We start from the raw sequence: 22,515 nt of genomic DNA, 5'->3' as shown, positions 1-22,515 counted from the left end.
CGGACGTCATCAGCCCGCGACAACTACCTTTTTTTGTTTACAAACTTTATTGAGGGTTGAAGCCGGATCCATGGTTGAAGCAGGCAAGTTTTCACGAAAAAAGTAACTCGCCAGCAATTATTTTTCCCAGAAGTAATGTTGTGACTAACTTTACTGGAGAACACTGAAATATATTATTAGGATTTAATGACAAAACATATAAAGACAATGTCAAATAAAGAAAGGATGCATGGGGCGCTGTGCAATCCAAACAAATGGCTTCTGTCAGAGGTAAGAAACTCAGCAAACCCTACATAGCAGACACATAATAATTTCCTAAAAGACTCTTATGTGTTTATCAGGGGTGCATTTCTAATTATTATTGATTATCAATGATTTTGTCTCAGAGGAGGGGCATGCAAATATTTGCTGTATTATGCATTTATTTTACCCGTATTTTTCAAAAGAAAACGTTGCACAATTAAACCATCACAGAAACTGTAAAAACAGAAATTATCATTGGGTTTTCAAATATCAGAGGGTTCTTGAACAACTAATATGTGGCAAATGTAAAAATCTCAAATTAAGATGTTGATAGTTCATCAAAATCACTTCTGCTCATTTAAAATTTTGCTAAAAATAAAACTGTTGCCCCAACTAACCAGCATGCACAACAAGACTGTTTTACAGTTCCAGGATTTTGTCTTCAATTTTTAACTTTCAAACATCAAAGTTTTTAAAAACTACTAATATATGGTGGAGGAGGGGGTTGTGCATTTTCCCCAAGTCACTTGTGAAGGCATAAGGAAAAATATTTGTAGCTTCAGGAAAGGGTTAAAAGAAAAGAAAACAAAAGAAAATAAAAAAAACTGCATATTCCAGTCATCCCTTCCTCTGATTAGTACTGAACAGTCTATAACAAGCATGCATTTTAATTTTAGATGTACTACCTTAAATTTAAATAAAACTCCTTGTTCCTTTATCCTCTGTCCAGATCAGAGCACATTTGTTTGTGAGTGTGAAATACTTATGAAGGGTGTCAAGCATGTGCACAAAAGCTTTTCATCACACTGATCCAAACTCCTGCCTGTTTCACCTGTCACATCCTGTCATCCACCAGACTGAAGACAGTGGTATAATGAGTTTGTAAAACTACTCCACCACTAGATGGTGTCATAGTATGATTCAAATTCTGCAAGGCCCAGTTCACTGAAATCTTGGTGCAGATGAGCTGAGCAAAAAAGAGGAATTAGACCTGTGCATCTGATATTTGGACATGCTTTATTTATGAGTGCTAACACACAATACAGGTCAAAGTGTATTTTACCTCCAAAAAGTAGTGCAGTGACGAGTTAACCTCTGAAATTCTTGCTCCTTTCAGAAGTCCCTAACATCTGCAGCTGCTTAAGAATGCAGCAGCTTAAATTTGAGCTAATGTTAAATGAAGAGATCAGACAGTGTATTTCCTGTTCTACCATCTAAATGTAATGGTAGAGTTACCGGTTAAATTCAGTACTGGTGGAAAAATGGAGTAATCACATTTAAAGCACATTCAAAGTTTGCTGTAGTAGGACTTGAATTTAATTTGACAGTCCCTCGGTGTGGGCTCACTTCAGCTTGAGACATCAAGTCTGAATATCTTTCCTTAATTTATGTAAAGATTTTCTATCTATTCTCTTTTTGTATATTTTTTCTTTTATTATTTCTGTTCCGAACATAGTCATAAAAGGCATCTTTGATTTCAGTAAGGGCAAACTTGATTGAGGCTAAAGGCTAAAAAAACTCCCAATATTAAATACAATATTAAATAATCAAAAATAATTGAAGGTTTACAAGCTGGTCTCACTTCCAACTCTTTAAATACTGATGCTTAGTCAGTGGCCCTTGGCACAACGCACCAAAACACCCTCTAGTGGTGGTATGAGACGTACCAGGTGGTGTCATGTTTACGCTCCGAGAAGCTAGCATAGCATAAAGAGTGAGACAGTCTGCATAAAACGGGCACAATCACAAACACAATACGGACTTTCACCCAACCGAAAGTCATTCGAAATCTTTTAATAATAATCATTTAGTGTGCTAGTATGTGTAGCATACAACGCTAGTGACGTATGTTGAGTAAAGTTATATTAGCCCACTTTAGTAAGAAGTGTATTTATTTTCAGCCAAGCAATACTGTTATTTTTTCTGAATCTAACCTCATACCTTTGCTGCCTATAACCTAAAAAAGAAGTTTTTAAACTTTGGTCTAAGTTTATTAAGACAAGAGAATGTGTTCATTTCAGTCAGTGTAATTCATCAGTAAATGTCATGTTCCTTACGATCAATGTGCCTCTTCAAATGAAGCTGTAGACTCGTCTCTTTAAAGAAAAGGAGACCATCTGAAGAATAATGGATTACCTAACACATACTATATAGATACATATCACATAAAAACAGAATTGTTGTACAAGTATTAGTTGATGCACATCAGATAATTAGCAATATTTAATTGTAAAGTAAGAAACTAAAGTATATCAGTGTGTGATTCCTTTACTCATATGCTGTTGATGTGACAAGAGCTTTAGTGGCCCCATTTGGCCACCTCTATGAAAAATTTCCACGGGCGCCACTGTTCTTTATTTCAGCAGCGATAAAACTGATGCTGCAAACTGTTTTCTTTATTACTTTTTTTCAGTCACATGTAGAAATTATTGTAAGCAGCCAAAATAAAGACCAGATTGGTGCTACTGCTCCTGTAAGTCTTTTCTGAAGTCTCCACTGGACTGGATGTAAAACATTTCTGTGGTTTCGTCTGTTGTGCTCTGCGGCTCTTCGGCTCATGCCTCTCTTGAGCCGGTTTAGGCTGGGAGGCCCATTTGTTTTTCACTGTTTTAACTATGGTGTAAAAACAGTTGAGTAGTCAGGGCGATCGCTCCTTTGGCTCTGTCTCCCCAGGCGGTCGTAAAAAACTTAAACAGACCTCCATGACTCACGTCATTTATCACAATAAGTGAAATCGTATATCCAGAAACGCGTACAGTTGACAGTCATACTGTAAGTCGGTCCTCCAGTTCAGTGACTAATGCTGACTCCACAGTGTTCTGAGGTCATACTTCTGCACTGAGGAGATCCATTTGATAAAGGGTTTCAAGGTTTGAGTCTAGAATAAACAAGCTTTTCATGCCAACATGAACAATGAAAACCATCTGAATTTCTGGTCACTAATAGATGTATTTAACAGACTATATCTCTGTTAGTAGGCAGCTGAAACTCCAGAAGCATGCTTCCCATGGCTCAAATGTTCCTTTGTTTGGTATCTCTGGGTGGCGATCAGTGCTTAGATTGACTTTGCTCTGTCAAAGGTAACCTCATTAAAATAAATATCCTTTTCGCAATCTCAGCACTCGCTTGTGTGCTTCACAGCTATATGAAATATCACTCCACTGTATGTTTTAGACTAATAAGGGAGAGTGGAAACTGCAGCTGGCTGCAGCTCACTGAGCCTTCCCAGATCCCTCCAAATGATCATCCATCTTAAACAAGTGTCTGTTAAACTTTAAATCAAAAGGGCACTTAGGAACAGACTTAGCTATGGAGTGGTTTGACTGTCCCAGTTAGGGCAAAAATTAGTCACGGTGCTTATTTTCAAAGAAAACAGCTCTGCATCCTGTCTGTTGATTTGCTGGTTGACACTAACTGAGCTTTTTAGGGCTAATGAGTCACTCTCACAGACATTCCCCCAACAGCAGATGTCTTTCAGCAAACAGCATGGAGCCAGCTTCTTCCGCAAATCTTCCGAGCCTGGTGCCATCTTGGTGGTGAAAGTCGTAGACAGCGAAGCTTCACTCAGCGACAAAGAAGGCTTTCACCTCTGAAACCTGCAGCGGTTCTCAGAGGACCACACTGCAGCAGTGCTCTGCCATACCTAGTCTGTTGGCCAGGTAGTCGAGGCGGTACGCGCCTGAGTGTGGTCCCCTCGCTAGAGCCAAGATTGTCACCTTCGCTCTTCCAATATCTGACTGAGCAGGAGTTTGGTTTCTGTGGGCTAATCATGCATTTCCATACCCCCATGAGGCTGTTTAAAATGTGAGGCTTCAGTGTGTAGTGGGCAGAGTTATTGGAAGACTTCGGTTACAGCTCATGTGCTGATGGAGATTCACACACTGGCCGTCTCTGGGGTGGTTAGGCTCAAAGTTTGAGAGGCAGCCTTGTGACAGGAAGGTGGCCATATCACAAAACAGTTTTACTGAACAGTTAATTATCCATGCAAACTTTTTCTGACAGTTTGTGTAATAATTACTCACCCCATGTTATGTTAAATTTTGTTTTTGTCAGGTGTCATGTGAGTCCACCTACGCGACTTATCACTGACCTCTTATGCGTCAAGATCCATGGACCTTTTGCATCCAGACACAAAAACTATAAGTATGTAATTATAATACTGTTGGGTGCTTCTGCCCAAATGTAAAAATGTGAGGAGTAGAGATAAGATCACTTTATGAGCATAGATAACAAGATAACCTTTTTTTGCTAAGCTAATTGCCTGCTGGCTTTAGCTTCATATTTACCATGAAAACATCAATCTCCTCTAACCCTTTACAGAAAAAGGTTAATTAATTCACCCCAAAATGTCAAACGGTTCCTTTAAAATGAAGATTAACATATAAACAGGCTCTTTTTTTTAAAAAAAATGAGAACTTACAGAAGTTTGATGGCTACTATGTGACAAATTTCAGGTGTAAATGTATTCTCTGTGCTTCGTTTGATAGTGGAACAAAAAGAACAGACGATGAAAAGGAGTCATGTAGGTTGAGAGCCAGACTGGAACTGATGACTTGCCCTTGCCCAGTCATGCAGAAATGTGTCACCACATAAAACGAGATGTCTCTGCGATGTATTCATCTGTCTCCTCACAACTTTTTTCACGCCAACACACAGCCACGCACACTTAAAAGAGCTCTTATTATTGCTAAAGCCAATTATGCTTTCTTCTGATTCTGCATGACTCACACCCACAAGATAAGTTTGGAATGTGCATGTAATGTTAACACAGAGGAAAACTAACAAGTTGCCCACTAATTAGGACTTGGTAAACAGTATAAATCAGCATGGCACTTGAAAGGAGATCCAAAAGAGCAAGAGTGTCCCCTGAAGTGACCCTGAACGTTCTCCATTTATTGACTGTTGGTTGTGTAATATTGGTCTGCCAACTATGTGACTCACTGGTTTCAGCTTTTATTGCCGTTTCATTTTAACATTATAATGCTGTTTTATTAGATGCTGCTTTTTTACATGTTCATAAACATGCTTCCATGTCCAGCTGGATTTGACCAGTATCCCGGCTTTGTGTTTTGTTGCTTTATAGAAGTTTGTTAAACAAATGGGTGTGAAGGCAATTGTGGTCAATAATATGAGCACAATATGAGGGTCTATTTTAGGCTCAGAAACCAAAGCCGCTTGGATACAGTGCCGTTGTTCAAAGCAGGCCCACCAGTTGAAATAAAAACACCCGGCTCCCCTCTCCTCTGGGATGGTTTCCCCATAAGGATGCTGCTTTCCTTCCATACCGGTGATTACAGAGTGCAGGCACCCGTGACTTTGTCAATGAAAGATATTTTGTGAAAACATACAGTTCAAGCACTTTTGTGTGGAAAGAATGTAAATTTCTCTGTATTTAAAAGGAAGAGGAGGGGAAAATAACTTGGAAATTTGGACCAGTTCCATCCCAGTTCATCCCACTCCCCTCCCTCCTTTCTCCGCTCTTTTTCTTTCTTCATCCTGTCTGGCTTTCAGCAATGTGTTTCTCGTTGTCTGTCTCGTTGCCTATAACTCTCAGCACACTTGGTCGGCATATTTTTCGTGCTCAAAAACCACTCAAAACAAAACGTAATTCAGGGTTGTTTTTTTTTCCTCCAACAATGCTCGTCTTTCCCAGCCATACTGAAATTTAATCAACAGCCAAACGAGAAAAACATATAACAGCAATTTCCATACGTGCAAGCACACTTTGTGAATGATTGTCATTTTATACAGTGGAGGAAATTAGGATCGTTTGCGGTTCCCTCAGGACACCTGGCCCTTTTCACTGTTATGATAAGTTAATTGTACACATAAATTATCGTTTCTGGTCATATGCACTTTGACAAAGTACTTTAACATACAGTATTAAGGTCATTTTAAATGTAGGGAGGGAAAATAAAAGCAGTACTATTTTTGTGTAATCAAATGTACATAAAACATGTATTTACACCACCTGCCTTTTTCCAACTCCTAATGGCGTTCTGGAAGTGGACAAAGATTCTAAATAAATCTATAAATGTATTAACAAAACATATTTCCCCGCTCCCAGCAACTATAGCACAAGTTAAATACCATGTATGAACATTTCGCCCCACATGATTGTCTTGGCGAGGTAGGAAGAGCTGCATTTATCCTGTGATGCTAAAGCTTATGAATGAAATCAATACCATTAAAGTTCTGTCAGGATGTGGTGCTTCATCTCCATGGGGAGACCTGGTAATGAGGAAAACACTGCGGTCTCTTCATCACACAGACAGCCTGTATTATTTAGCTGCAACATTTTCTAAATTATTCTTAATGTCCCTTTACCATCATATGGTGGTTAAAGGAGCTTTATGGCTTACTTTAAATAGACATGTCCCCTCAATCCCTTTGATGCTGCATTTCCATTGCAAGGTATGGCATGGCTCAACTCAACTTGCTTTTTTGGGGGGTTTCCATTAGAAAAACTTGTGGATAACCTTTTCAGGGTGTACTGTGTCCCTTGCCTAATATCAGCTGGGATGGTCTCCACTTCCACGACTCTTTAGATGTTATAAGCGGTAACAGAAAATGGAAAAATGGTGGACAGTAACTGGTCTTTTTTTTTGTATTACTTCAGTTAAGTTCAAAACAAGCTAAGGCAATACTAGATTGCGGAGTATGAGCACTGCAGACCACTGATTAGTCGGAAAGAGTTGTCACTGGAATCATCGCCTGTGAACCATAGGATATCCAGGAGAAAGCTACCGTCAATAATGACTGCAGTTTTTTTCATGCACTCAAGACAGACTTTAAAAAAACCACAAAACTATGTGCAGACATTCCTCTGTTTTGTTGCCAATGAAAGGATTCAGTGAGTGTTCGCTGAAGATGATGTTTGAAAACCTTACGTACAGCATTGGAGGCAGGACCTGGTTCATTCCAGTGAAAGTTGCTCAGTGGTGCATGAAGCTACAAAGCTTGATTTCTGCAGTATGAAATTGCCCGGATATACTACATTGTTAAAGAGCATATCGGAGACCTCAGCCAGCAAAGCAACTAACTTCAGGTTTAGTCCTCCACTAACTTGAATGTGGATAAAAAGGATTTAATTGTGCACCTCTTCTAGACATTCAAAATGTTACCGGACCGGATAGATCAAATTCTGATAGTGAATCGACTAATTTCGCAGGGGCTGTGACGCTTAAAAAATGTACCAACTGATTTGCAGACACCTCTTTCCCAGTGGTAGTCTATGGAAAAAAGTGTTTTCTGGCTGAATGTCATCATGCGACAGACTGGACGTTGTAATTCCATGTTTGGCCACTATGTGACATTGGCTTCAAAAGCCAGCGTTGCTTGGTACTATCCACACTGAAAAACAAAATAGGATAAGGAACCTGGTACTAAAAGTGAGTCGAGTTAAGCCGAATTGTGCAGTGGAAATGCAGCACATGTGTGCATTTATTATGATATAAAGAAAGCGATGTTCACGCAGAGTCCATGTCTGTTTGAGGAGGCAGTTCAAGTTGCTACTGATGGTTGGACCATCAGTGTAGTTCTTTTATCATGGATCAACCAGTTGCTGATGATCACATACAGTCAGAATGAGGTTCAAGTTTGCCTCGGCCTCCATAGCCGCCCCTAGACCAGCCTGGCTTACAGTACATCTTCAGTCTATGGGCCTGATCATCATACGCACAGCCTTCATAGAGTAGAAGCCTCCACCATAGTCGGCCCAGAAGATACCATCTTGGAATTTGCTGCGGTAGACTCCTCCAGTGTACCAGACACCGTTCAGATTGGCTTGGCCGCAAGCGTTGTACCACCAGCCACCTTTATGGAAATGTGCACAGTTACCTGTTGTGGGGAAACAGGGAGAGAAACGATTAGCTCTGTAAAGAGAGTTAAATAATTCAAAGAAATCTATTTGGTGTGAAAACATCTGCACTTACACAGAATTCTTTAAAAAAACATTTTGCCAAGACTCACTGGAAGCGAACATATTATGAGTCACTGCCTCTGCCACTCCTCACTTGTAGCTGTGAGCTTCCAGAGCTTGCCCCAATTGCAAAAAATTTAAAATTTTGTTATATTCCTTGTCTCCAAGATTATGTATACACATAAAAAGTTGTGCTGTCTGACACAAAGTCACATTAATGATTTGCACACTTTTAGTCGGTCATCACAACAATGTATTTTCTAATGGATGTGAGTGAATTGCTTCATGAGGCGTTGTGAGATTCCAGACAACAATTGGACTGATGCCACATTCATTTGGTCTTTGCATGTGGGTCTATCTGTGATCCAACAGTAACAAACAAAAAGAAAAGAGAGAAAAAAAGATTTGCTGTAGGGGGTGTGAAAACTTTAAAACTTAAAGGGGTAACTTGGATCTTTGAAGTGGGGTTATATGAGTTATATATCCATAGTCAGTGTATTACATATAGTAGGCTAGATGTCAGTTGGCACACCCTGAGTTTGGAGAAGCAGACAGAAGTTCAACACTGAAGCTAACGTGGATGGGGGCAACATCAATACGTATTTAAGCCACCTAATAAATATTAGTTTAATTGTATGATATATTTACAATATTTTCACAGCTTTATCTTGCCATCAGACAGTGATTTCCGACGGGGAAATGAAACTTTTGTGTTACTATCTTTTCAAAGCCAAACTCCAGTGAGAAAAATAGTAATTAAAGCATAAAGGTTGCTGGTATACTGCTGCCTTAATTGGTTAGTTAGTATGTGTTATTGTTTGACTTTGGCATTTTAAAGGGGTTACTTTCACTAAAGTCATGCAATAACAGAAACTGATTGAGGCAGCAGTAGACAAAATGACTATTTTTGTCAATGGAGTATGGTGCCTTTGACAAGAGCGAAGAGGGAAGAACTGAAGCTTCTGGCTATCTGCATCAAGAAAAGGTGGTGAAAATATTCTTATGATTTGCATGAACTTAATGTAAGTGTGTATGTAGTGTACACTAAATTGGTGAATATATGTTTTATTGCTGCTCAAATCCGTATATGTACATTGTTAAGCTTCCACGTTGTCCCTCCTGCTGCTTCTCTAAACTGGAAGCATGCTGGCTGCCATCCACTGTATGTAATCCACTGACTATGGATAAGCACCTTATACAAGCCCACTTGAAAAGACCCAAACTCTCCCTTAAATATCTCAAACCCACTTACATTGCTGGTAAAACCTTCAAATTCCAGTGTCATAATATTAAAAGAGAAGCTTGAAATTTCTGTAAAAAATGCTGCACTTGGATAGACTTTTACATAGACTATATACTACTACAAGAGCACAAAGGGACCCCATGTTCATCTACCTGAAAAGGCATCCTTGTCTCTATCCAGAGTAGTGAATTGTTTGCCGTTGTGGCTGCTCAGGGAGTCCCCGGCGTTGCCCTGGTAGGTGCCCAGGCGCAGGCGGTAAGCCTCGCTCTCAGGTTCTAGATGGAAGCTGCTGTACTGAGCGTACACCTTCTTGTCCATCCAGTCCTCCAGCTCCACCAGCAGCTTGTAGTCTCCCTGCCTCCCCAGCTTATAGATGCCTTCCAGACCAAGCCAATATTCCCCGTCTATGTTGCCAAAGCCGCTCTGAGTCAAAGGAAGATTAAAAGGAAGGTTAAAGGGAGAGTACAAAAAATAATGAGCGTTGTTTTTGATGTGGTAGACTGAGGAGTTTAGAAACATGAGAATTGTTTGGGAATATAAAACCCCCTTGTGGTGAGTGTCTTAACAGAACAAATGAGAATTTTCTTTTTGATGACATTCTGGATCTGTATTTAACTACAAAACATCAAAAGAAAGAAGCTGTGCCGAAGAGTGCCAACCTGTCTTTGAAAATCCTAACAAAGACATGTTGTAGAGTGTATGCAGGAAAATAAGCATCCATCTTCAGAACGCTAGTTCGTCACTCAAACCCCACTTGGATCACAGCTAATGGCGAAACTGGCCTGGGCGCTTGTGTTGAATAACCGCGAGCAATCTGTGTCTGGCCATGTGCCTCCAGAACACTTCACTTGGTAGAGAAGGTTGAGGTTTGTGATTGTGGATTAGCTGGGTGAGCCAGCAGATGATGAATGATGTAGGGTTTCAGTCCAGGGCCTCCTCTCCGCTGCTGTGTGTGTGTGTGTGTATATGTACATGTGGTGGCTTTGTGGGAGAGCGCAGAGGCAAATCAATGTTGAAGAGAGCAATTTAGCTTACAGTTACACATGCACAACCCTGGCCGGGCAGACTGGAACACTGGATTGGCGAAGCTGCCAGCAGCGATATACTCCATCTCATTCTCACAGAGCTTTGATGAGAGGGTCTATATGGTGTGGTGCAATAAGCCAACCAGCCATCCGTCCAGGAAGGCACCATAGTAGTAGCGGTTTTGGAAAGAAACGGCTGCAGATTGAGCTGTGGAACATACCTAGAGGGCTGTCTAATATTTCATAATGGGAATCTCAAACTAAATGACCTCGGATGAATAGTGCTGCTGACGAGGCGTTATATTTCACACTAAGTGAAAACACAAGGATCCTGGCTCAGTAGTCCCAAAGACCCCAGATGGTCCCTCTAGATGGGTCATATAGCGGCACCCCTGTTGTCTCTGGATGACCCAGATATTCATGTTAGAGAAAAATAAGACCGGCAGGGCAGAGGAAGTGTCACATGTCATCACCTTGTAGTTATCCCAGTTCCTGAAGAAGTTGACGGATCCATCTCTCCTGCTCTGGATAACAGTCCAGCCCCCGTTGTCTATATCCTGTTCACACCAGGCCTGCACTGGCCTCTCTGCTTCGTCAGGTTTGATCAGGTACATGCCACTGGTGCTGTGGCCGGCTTCCTGCGCTGCGAGACAGTCCCTGAATGGGCCTGAAGGAAAGAATAACAAGAGAGGCAGGCAGGTGGGAGGAGTGTGTAACAGCAAATTGTTGTAAACTCTTAACTTGAGGTGCTTTCTTTAAGATAATAAATGCCAGCCTCAGCCCCAAACAAAATAATAAAAGTCTGTGTCGACAATCTATGTTTGGGCTCTTGATGCATTTCATTTTAACTGTCTGTTAAAAGTCTGAAATTTCAGCTGGAACCTCCCCCGATGATATATTTCCACTCAGAAAGTCGGAAAAATCTCCAAAACCCTGACCTCAAAATCAAATATGGCTGCTCCGTACATCAACAATAGCTGTATTGTTGATGTAGACTGTTTAGTAGCACTTCTCATTTGTGACCAAGTGGTAACCTCCAGGGCTGAAAATGAAACCAATGCTAAAGTGCCAAAAATTGCAGTTCCTTGAATGGCCACTTGAGGCAGGCTCCAGAAGTCAGTCAATCCCCACAGACCCTAATGTTAAAATGTCCAACTTTACAGCAGAAATAAACATGTTTACAGCCTGTTACAAAATCAGTTTTGGTCCCTATAGCTTATTTCCCACTTCATGACAACTGTACGGGGGTGAATTTTTATATAAGGCCTGTTCCAACGTAGGTGCTGTCTGTTGTCTCTTGCGCGACGACAGCTTTGGTTAGGTAACGTAACATGCGCAACAGTAGCTGTCACTATTTCAGTGTTTTTTCAGTTCATTGAAAGTCAAATGTAACATTCATTTCCTAAAAGAAGTTGTGTTCAGTGTTTAAATGCTAAATTCTATGCTAAATGGGTGAGGTCACAGTGGTTCCGCCCATTATTTTATACAGTTTATGTTTATTTCTCATTAAATTAGCCAAACACACAGTACTGTCCAATCTGTGGACTTTCTTCTGTATTAATACATGTAAAATAGCCTACCATGCAATGCATTGTTATCAACTGATTTTGCTAACAATGAGTAACCTGCTTAGAACCAGTAGGTCTTGGTTTTCTGACTTGTCACTCAGGTGTGACATCATTCCCAACTCTGCCATTTATAGGGTATAACAATTTCAGTTACTGACTTATTTGAGCATCAATTCCAATTACAGGATAAAAGTTGGAAAAAGATGGTAATTAGCTTTAGCTAAGGCAAGCTATGACTTCCTTCCAGTTAGCCTTGCTAGAGTGCAGGGTTTCACATGTTTCATACTTCCTAAAAAACATGTTTTCCCCCCCCCAAAATGATACATTTCTACGACATCAACAATTTATATAAGTAAACATATAATAAAATTATATGATTTTGATCTTTTAGATCTGACCAATTACATAGTTAATACATTTTAGATTTGAAGGGCAAATTTAGCAACTTTTGGTTCTAGAGAACTGAGACAAAGAAGGCCATGGTAAGAGGAGAAGGCACTGAAGTCAGAGCACTGAATAAGTAGGGAAAAACAGTAAACAAGAGCAAAATCACACAAGGACACAGAGTAATGCAAAACACATTTATCTGAGTCTGCAAAGATGTTTACTATGTCCTCCCAGAACAGCAGAGAAGTATATGGGAAATTAAGTCACTTTAATAAGAAAATACGTGCTTTCATTTGAGGTAAAAAAAAACCCCAAATAGGTGTGTTGTTAACCTCAATGTGTAAGTGGCTAACATTTGCCTTTTTTTGAGGTAATTTAACATTCTCATGACATGTTTAATTGATAGCACATGTAGCAGTCAGTTTATTTAAAGGGTGAGTAACCCTCTCCAAGCTAATAATATAACAATAATAATGTAAAGTTATGGTCTAGGCACTTCAAGAAATGTACCAGAAGTGCCTCTACTTCGTGGTTTGCAGGAGCCTATCATGCCAGCCTGGGTTTTGTCTACGTCTCACATGCAATGGAACAGTCTTGTAAGGGATCATTTTCATACACAGCTGCACCGAAATCCTACACACTTTATTATTCTTGGGCGAGGGCAATCTAAATGTGTCAGGAATTTCTGTTGATGAGCAAAATCGCACTGGTTGGGTCTTTCTTTGCTTTGCTTTAAGTCCCCTGCCTCAATCGAGACGTTACAACATTTTTATTTCCATCCTGGTTTGTGTTCTTTCTGCTGAGAAGGGAGCAGGGTTCCAGCTGAATTTGCAAATCTTTAACCTTTAAAATGAGGCCACAGGCCCACCTGCAGCTATATTCAAAGTCAGTGATTATTATTTTGCTATGGTTGGCCTGGAAAGCCATGACTGCTATGAATTTTTGCCATGGCTGTTTTGGATTTTGTGACTGACTGAATGAATGAATAATAATAATAATTAATAACAATAATAATTCATGGATGGATGGATTTCTCACTCACCTTCAGCACTGAAGTTTCTATGTGGAGGTTTCTGAGCTTCCAGGGTGCCACTTGTGGGTGACGGCCCAGAGCGAGAGCCCCTTTCTCGGGCAAAGCCTCGGGTGTTATCCCTCTGGATCTCATTGGTGAATCGTGGCACGTTAACAGGAATGTTCTCAGGCACCACCTGCACAAGTGGAGGTCCAATGTGTGACTGGTCATGCCTGCGGCTGTACACCTGCATACAACGCTCCTCCAGCGCTCCAATCAGCACTGACTGGTTGTTTACCACTGCAGACAGGGCTGAGTATTTGGCCTCCAGTTCCCTGTACCGGGATGCCAGGCGCAGTGACTCAGTAGTGGCATTAAGGATGCGTGTCTCCAGCTGCGCCAGCTCCAGAGAGTTATCCCTCTTCCTGATGATTTCGTGCAGCAGCTGCATGTAGAGCTGGGTCACTCTGGAGTTCATGTTCCTGCTCTCTTTCCTTAACAGCTTCATCTCATTCACCAAGTTGCCGTCCACATCCACCACCAGCTTCAAAGTCTCCATCTCCCTACGCTGCTTCGATAGGAGGTCGCGCACCGCAGCCACATCCAGGCGTGTCACCCGGTCCTTGTCGGTTGAGTAGCCACGGGCGGCACAGATGGGTCCTGTGATCTTCTGCTCAGGGACCAGAAAGGTGTAGGAGCACTTCTTGCTTTCTCCATTGGCCTCTGGAGCCCTTCGTATCCGAGAGAGGATGGGGTGCTTTGTGAGGGCTTGGCTATTGCTCCACAAAGACAGACCAAAAACAAGAAATACGCTCCATGCTCCAGGTCCCATGGTACCTCCTCTTTTTAATCACCAAACAAGCTAAAGATCTATAGCAAGGGAAGAGAAGTGCAGACCGTTGTACTTGGTGTTATTTAGTTTTACGCTCATTGTCAATACATTCCATATGAAGACAAAACCGACAACGCATTTCTCAATACTTTCCAACCTCCCCATCCTGCCTTTTAGCACTCAGCCCAAGCTAATTTGTCAGCACAAGATATTTTGTCATGAAATTTGTTACACACTTTCATGTTGGCCTTAGAATAAACTGTCATCACTTTAATGATTACCTGACTTTTCAACTTGTGCCATCATCAGGTCAGTTATGTTTGGAACCAGTGGATGAACATTATACCTGCTGAACATCAGCATGTTTACATTGCCATTGTGAGTAGGGGGTGACCATAGACTGTGTATAAAGATATGTACAGTTTATATACAGTCTATGGTGCTGGCATAAAGCCTCAAAGCAGATCCTTCATTTTTGTTTTTAAAAAAAAAGCACTTCCCTTAAACAGCTGGTCACTGCAGTTTTCAGCAAATATTCCTCAAAGAGAAGTAAACTGTACATTTGTTGAGGACTGTTTTTTGCTGACAGCACTAAAACTTCACTTCAGTGTCCATGATCATCATAAGGAAGATATAGTGGGGTCGCTGATAAGGGTGTCAGTAGTTCTTAGACAACAGTGGAGGAATGACACAGAGGATTGTGCAAAATCAAGCTTTGGCAACATGAATGATAAATTAATTGGTGGCAGTGGTCATTGGATCTGTTGGCCATAAAAGAAAATATAGAATATCCCTTTGGTCCAAGTATTCATGATGAGGTTTTCTTTTTGTTACCACTCATTTTCTACTTATGTACAATTTCCTACCAGGTGTTTTCTTTTTTCCTCTAATCCAATCTAATCCAATTCACTGTGCTTCTGTTGGCATGATAGCCTACAGGAGAGAGCCTCCTATCAAGAGTCTTGTTTAATTATGAAGTAATTGAGCATTAAAATGTAAAAGGGAAAACTTGCAGTGGAGTGTGACAGAGACACAGCTGGTTTATCGTATCAACTCAGTCCTGCCCTTGGCAAGATGTGTCTTCTGGTTCGCTTGTGGTGGAGTAAGAGCAGTGCCACCCACCCACCACAAATCTGTTATCGTAACTTGGATTTTCAATACATTCCCTCATGGGTTCTCTTTCATTACAGCTCTCACCACATCTGTATCAGGTGTCTGGGTGTGGGCAAGTGCTGGGATCTGTTTTTCATATTTCTAGAGCTCCTGCCTCTCATGAACCATCCATATTGCCTTTCATTATACCTGCACCAGCTCGCAGGGAGCATTAGCATTTTAAAAACCTCTCAGTCTGACAAGAGATTTAACTGAAAATGAAAATATTTTGTAGAAAATTGAGTTAATGTGGCCATGAATGACAGTGAATATATCACTTTAATGGGATAGCATTGGCTGCCAGTATTCATGAGGTGTAGAACTGCGTGTATCGGTAATGAGAAAAATGCTAGAAGTCAGCAGGTGGTTATGATTGGGCCTCACTGACTCATTTCAACTTCCGCCATTTCTGCCTGGCTGGTTCAGACAGATAAATTGGAATTTGGTGAGGAATAAAAGAAATTGATGTGTTTGAGGAGCAGCAGGGGGAGCAGGATTCCCTGATTTATGAGTAATGTTTTCTGGAATCTGTTTTTGGGAGGAAAGCTTGTGTTTTGATCTTATTGGTTTTGACAGCACGACGAATGGAGCAGGGGAGGGTGATGTTCAAAAAATGCATGCTAAGTGAAAGATCCCTCCCTCTGTATTCAATAGCAAGGCTTGGCTCTGGAAGTGGAGCTAATGGTGAGCCAACTTTGGGCTGATTTATGGCCAAATCCAACCAGAAGGCAGTCTGGTGGATATGGCCAAGGAGGTTAAGTAACCTTCATCCAACACCTCTGACAGGCACACACCCGCTTCATATCAGAGCTCATCAAAATAAATCTGCTGAGGATTTTAACAGATGCCAAAGAAGTGGAATTAGATGAGTCCAAGACAGAGACAGCAGGGGCTTTGAATCATTTCTGTGGTCTCCTCTTGATGTTTAGCTACACTGAAGAGTCCTGACCACAGTTAATGGGACAGATCCCAGAGCATTACCTAAGCTCAAACTGCTGCTGTAGCAGAATAGTGCCCTTTTATCATTGTCATCGGAAAAAAAATATAACATTAAGTTTTTGTGTTTCATAAAGCACACAAATGCCATTTCTTGAAAGAAAGAAAAGCCCAGTTCCCAGAAGAAAATGTTTGCAGTGTATGTTTCTGCAAATCACGAATATGCTACATTTGTACATTTCACATGTACCATATCAACATTTCTAAAGTGACATGGTGTATGAGCTGGCTTTTATTTTTGGCAGTTGGGGATGGTGGATGCCGTGACACCTAGGTAAGATGCCTGCCAAGACCGACCAAAATGGTTGTTTTTAAGCAAGTCATTGTTACATTTCCAGCAGCTTTTTGGAACCTAAACTTGGGTGTTTTTTAGCCACCCATCACTGTGTTTCCAGAAAGAATAGTGGCAACACTTTCTTGCCAGGATAATACCATGTTTCTTGTTGGGATAGTTCATTGTTTTTTTTAGCCAAGACAATGCTGGGTTTCCGGTTAGAATAGTGCTAAGAAAAGCAGTTGTTTTTCAGACATTGCTGTGTTTCTTACTGGGATAGTGCTATAAAAAACAACATTGTGTTTCCTGTTGGAGTAGTACCACGAAAAACATTTTTTTTTGTTTGATTTTTTTAAACAGGGCATTGCTGTGTTTATTGCCGAGAAATCGCCTGGAAAAACGTTCTTTTCTACCAAGACAATTCTGCATTTCCTGCCGGGCTAATGCCACGAAAAACGGTTGTTTCTTACCAAGACACTGTGTTTGCTGCCAGGATAGTGCCACAAAAGCCACTGCTTTTTATCAAGGCATTGCTGCGTACCCTGCTTGGATTCTGACACAATAAACAGTTGTTTTTAACCAAGACAACAGTGCATTTTCTGCTAGGATAGTGCCACAAAAAACAACATTTTTTTTATACCATGACATTGCTATGTTTCAGATGGGACTGTGCCACCAACACCAAAAGCATTTTTTTTCCTAATCATAACCACATGTTTTTTTGTGCCTAAACTTAACCACACGTTAACCACAATGTTGTTAAAATGTAAGTTTCAATGTGTCTGTTACATAATAATGTACAAATGTGACATATCCGTGGTTTGCAGAAACTTATAATGCCAACATTTATTCTGGCGATTGGGTTGGAAATAAAGTATCTGAGCCAACATTCATTTTGAATAACTTAAAATTTCAGAAGCATGAGAAATTGCCCCAAAGCCTGTACTTGAGCTTTAAAATATGGAATAAGCTGCAGTTTGTTTTGTAATAGATCATAAACCATCTAAAGTCAAAGGAAAAGGCACTTTCAGGAAAACGGGCCATGTGTCAGGGCTCAGAAACACCTTGGCACTGTCAGTTGGTTATTATTACCCGGGGAGTACTTTTTCCTGTCTTTCCGTAATCACAGGTCATCCCCTTCAATAGCTCCATCTCAGCAATTGGCCCGTCTGCACGTCTCCAACCCCACAATATGAATCTCTCAGGCCCTGGCCTGACAGGAGTGACAGTGTTTACACAGAGGCTCCTCAGCCAGGGCTGTGAATCTCATCGGCAGTTACTTATTACCACCAGGTCTCTCTCTGTCGTTCGCACCCTGCTGGTCTTCATCAAGTCAGCCGCAGCAGCCATGTTTTTTTTTTTATTATTAAAGGTGGATTTTCTCCTGCTTCTCACTTAGAAACAGACTTGACCAGATCCAGCCACCTCATCTTTATTAATGCAATCCCTCTTAACCAGACAGGTCAAACTTTGCGGTGCCTGGTTTTCCCAGCCCAGAGGAACATGAGGACAAACTACCATTTGGCCCACTAAGTGGTGGCACTGAGCTCTGTCTACTGGTGAGCTCCCCAATTAAAAGATTTTATCTCACACTAAATCCCTCAAATCCTCCACATTTGCATCCTGTTATTTCTCTCCAACTTTGTTTCAACACACACCATGAATATACTGCATATCAGGAAGGTTTCCAGCGTGACTTTGTTGTGGCTTGTTGCTCTGGGCTAGCAGATTTTAAGGACCGTGCCAATTAGCCCACAACTTATTCTGATGGTGCCACTGATTAGGTCCGTCTGCCGAGGGGACAACGTGATGCATGAACTTTATGCTGCATGGTTAATATGATCATGGGCTTCTATCACATATGGAATTTAAAAACAAATATAAATTACTTGAAAATGCAAAAGTTTATTTAAATTGAGCATTTTATAGTCAATCCACAGTTTTTATGATAAATCAAAGCAGTAGTTCCCAACTGGTCCAGTCCAGATTTCTCATTAGTTCAAGGTCCAAACACTCCAAATTACCAAATATTTAAGTTTATTTTTTTTAAAAAAAAAAAATCTAAACAAGATGTTGGGCTAGAACACAAAGCAATAAACGATACTGCAAGGATAAACAGACATGCCATTTTATAATAAAAGCTCTGTGCTGGAAACTCATTGTACTTAAAAAAAAAAACGTTTTTACAAACTTGACATGTTCATGAGTCACCTTCGGTCCAGTCAGAATGGATCCCTGACCCACTTTTGGACAGGGAACCACTGTTACGCAAAATTTAATTGTTCTACATTAACTTTTTATGTGTAAATTGGCATTTTTCGTGATGACTGGGAAAATCTAAAGTGTCAGCAGTTTTAAAACTTTTCCAAAGAAAAAAAAATCACATAAAAATTCAAAAATCTTACCTGTGTCAGTGAGTTCAGTCAGCGGTCCAGGAGGTGCAGGTAAGACCCAGCTTGGTGCCTCAGTTGTGTTTTCTACACAGGTTCATGCTTTCCATTCTGCTCCTCTCACTCTCCCTTTGCTCTCATTGAAGGCCTGCAGGCAGCTATGGCACACACAAACACCGTCCACTAGGAGAACAGTAGAGGGTGGTCCATGCAGAAAGAGGGAGGCTGATGGTGTGATTTTCTCTGTAGTTTGAGCAGAGAGGGACGGCTTGGCCCTGCCTTCCTCCTCTGATGTCGCAAAAAGTTTTGGGAAGAAAAGAAAGACTCCTCCTAATGTAAGGTTTCACCAGAAATGAAAAACTACACGGTAAAATCTGGCAAGTTGATTTTACAAAAAAAAGAGGAAACCAATTGCCTTGAAAAATGTAATTAAATTGAACTACTTATCTTTACATCTAATTCTTAAGTTCACCTAAAATGTAGTTATATTTGCTTAATTTTGTGAAGTTGTTGCATCTTAAAAATGACAAGTTTAATCAAATTAATCTGTCTAAGTTTGAGCCACTTCAGTAAACCAAGTTTCTATCTGTATTTTGCTGGTTGCAAACTAGCTGGTCATATTTGTATTTTCTTAAACATGTTAAAAAAACAGAACTTACAGATCTCCTTACTTCATCATTGGCAAAATCCTCTTTGTGATGATCAAGTTAAGTCAGATTGACAAGGTGATTTCAATTGTCATTTTTCTGTTGCAATAACACAAAATTATGTGAATACAGATACATTTTTAGTAAAAAACAATTAGGTATAAAGTAAACATGAATTAAGATTATTGGTTATATTTACTTGACTTTTTAAAGGCAATCGGTGTCTAGGATCATTTTAAGTGGGGTCAACTTGTTAGATTTTTACAGTGGATGAATCAGATTGGCTTTGAGTCAGCAGGAGTGGTGAAGGCACTGAAAATCAGTGAAGCTGTCATCATGTAATTCTCAGAAGGTCTTGTTTACAATGTTATATTGTCTCCCACGCATGAAATTTGTCTGTCAGACTTGCAGAAGTCGTACATGAACTCACTTTTTCTTCCTTTCGCACACACATCTGTCAGCTTCATTCAATTTCTCATAGTCTACTTACTCCACCAAAAGCTGTTTCCCATCAGCTCTAATCTAATGACTGAGTGATTCTGGACCATCCAGTAGCTTTGGCATATTAAATAGAGAGGTCTGTTTTTGGATGTGAGCATTTCTCTTGTGTTTGCACCGTATATGGGATGTCTCTTGTGGCAATCCAAGAGCTATTGGCAGCTGTGTTTATTTGGTTATGAGGACAATAAGCAGAGGGCTTTGCAGACAAAAAAAGAACGCCCCTCAGCTAAATGTTTGGGATTGAGGAGGAAGCACAGGCTTTGATGCATGGGGATTCTCTGCGTGGGGAGACATACTTTGGCGTGTGGGTGGACAGATTTGCTCATGAGCAATCAATGCAGGACATTCATAATGTAGGAGTGTATGTGTGTGTGGGTGCTTGCATCTGACCTGAACATGTATGAGAACATGTGTTTTGCGTGATTGAGGGTCTCACTGGTGGTCGGTTGTATATAATAGAGGTTGACCAATTTAAATAAATTATATATAGAGGAACATATGTTTGGGGGAGGCTGGTACTGAAAGAAGCTAAAAAATACATTTTAAGCTAATTCGAACCATGCCTGAAAATCATTATCTGTATCTGCACCTCCTTTACCCACTCTTGGAAGTCTAGATCATTTTTCCCCAACCTGGGGGTCTGGCCCACCCAGGAATCCCAAGATAAATCTGAGGGTTCCAAGGGGATGAGAGGGATACGAAAGCAAAATCTCTCTTCAGTGAAACTTCTTACAATTTATGCACACACAAGAGAATAGAGAGGCAAAGCCCCTCCTCTTTCAGTGTCCCCATGGGACCTTATTATGGGAAAAATATATGGTGACATACATGATATATTGAGATGAATAATTATTCATCAATTATTCAGTATGAGTTACACAAAAGATCTTTGTCACTTAGAAAAATAATTTTGCAAGTCAAGAAAGTTACCGTTTATAGTAGTGCTATTTAGTTTTGTGTGAAACTGCTCAATGAACTGGCTACAGCTCTTGTCTAGCATGATACACATCACCAATACAAGCACAAGCATCTTACCTGATGGGTTTTATCCAGTGACTCCAGGTCTTCTTATCAGCTGTGAAGTAAAACAACAAGCAAGACTTGTTGCTCATGTGAGTACATACTGATACGAAACACACAGGTATTGCAGCCTCAGTGAGAAAGAAAGTTATGATGTCACGTAAAAGTGCTGGATGTATGCTAATTCTTAATAAAGTGTCGGTATTTGACGACTGGGATATGACTCCAGAGTTACATACAGCACCTTCAAAGGAGCAGTGTGTAGGATTTAGTGGCATCTAGCTGTGAGAAAGATTGCAGCCTGCTGAAACGTCTTCATTGTAGCATGCATCAACTCAGGATTCCTTCAGCGTTTATTGTTCAGGAGGTTTTTACCTGGAGCTCAATTACTCACAGTGATTTAAACTGGTAAAAACACTGAGTAAAGTGATGTAAGTGAAAAAAAATAAGGCCATGGCCATATCTAGAGCCAGAGTTTAGTTTGTCGGTTCTGGGCCACTGTAGAAACATGGTGGTCTACTTGGAGGACAGCTAACCCTAGATAAAAATGGCTCATTCTTAGTATACAAAAATACAACAATTCTTATTTGCAGGTAATTATACACTAAAGAAAACATATATTATATGTTATTGTGTTTTATTCAATTTCTGCCAATATGTACTTAGTAGTCTTTCTAATTAAGTATTTTTACAGTCTTATACTAAAATCTTATGGCAAACGATTACTTTCTTGACTTGCTAAATCATCTTTTAAACTGACAAACTACAGGTGTAATGGCATGGCATGATTCAAACTGATCAAAACCATTCTTTATTTGTCTCTCACCACTAACTACCATACGTATTTGTCCCATGGTGGTCCACCAGAGGGGAAGGGACTTTGCCTTCTCTTAGTGGACAAATTTGTGCTGATTGTGTGTCTTTTAAAACCTCATTATAACAGGACTATGCTTTATCTCTGCCCAAATGTCACATTAGATGGATATTTCACAAAGGCAAGATACTTCTCCACCACATATAAGTGTACAAAGATGAGGTGCCCCACTTTCGATCCCCCTTTCCTTAAAAAGTCTCTGTACATGCCTGCTGATTTTTTCCTTTTTATGCATGTATGTATTGGACTTTGGGTCTTTGTATTTAGTAATTAATTATGTAGTATTGAAACTTCACATTTCAATATACCTAACACTAGCTGTTAATGTATCTCTCTCTCTCTCTCTCTCTCTCTCTCTGAGCCCCTCCTTGTGGCAAAATGAGTTTATTACCACCTTCATCTTCACAGATGTTGTAGGTCCACTGCTTTA

At 40.4% G+C, this 22,515-nt stretch overlaps 1 protein-coding gene across 1 annotated transcript; it reads right to left on the bottom strand.

Moving 5' to 3' along the window:
- Positions 1–6,584: 6,584 nt before the first annotated feature.
- LOC121951464 (angiopoietin-related protein 1-like) lies at positions 6,585–19,245 on the bottom strand. The gene is made up of 5 exons (XM_042497794.1): positions 19,059–19,245; positions 13,430–14,269; positions 10,906–11,099; positions 9,560–9,830; positions 6,585–8,082 (listed from the first exon to the last, which is right to left on the bottom strand). The coding sequence occupies exons 2-5, from the start codon at positions 14,229–14,231 to the stop codon at positions 7,895–7,897; spliced, it is 1,455 nt and encodes a 484-aa protein (XP_042353728.1). The 5' UTR covers positions 14,232–14,269; positions 19,059–19,245; the 3' UTR covers positions 6,585–7,894.
- Positions 19,246–22,515: the final 3,270 nt, after the last annotated feature.

Source organism: Plectropomus leopardus, chromosome 12 (genome assembly GCF_008729295.1).
Source record: "Plectropomus leopardus isolate mb chromosome 12, YSFRI_Pleo_2.0, whole genome shotgun sequence".
Lineage (NCBI taxonomy): Eukaryota > Metazoa > Chordata > Actinopteri > Perciformes > Serranidae > Plectropomus > Plectropomus leopardus.
This window is presented reverse-complemented; position numbering and strand designations above follow the sequence as displayed.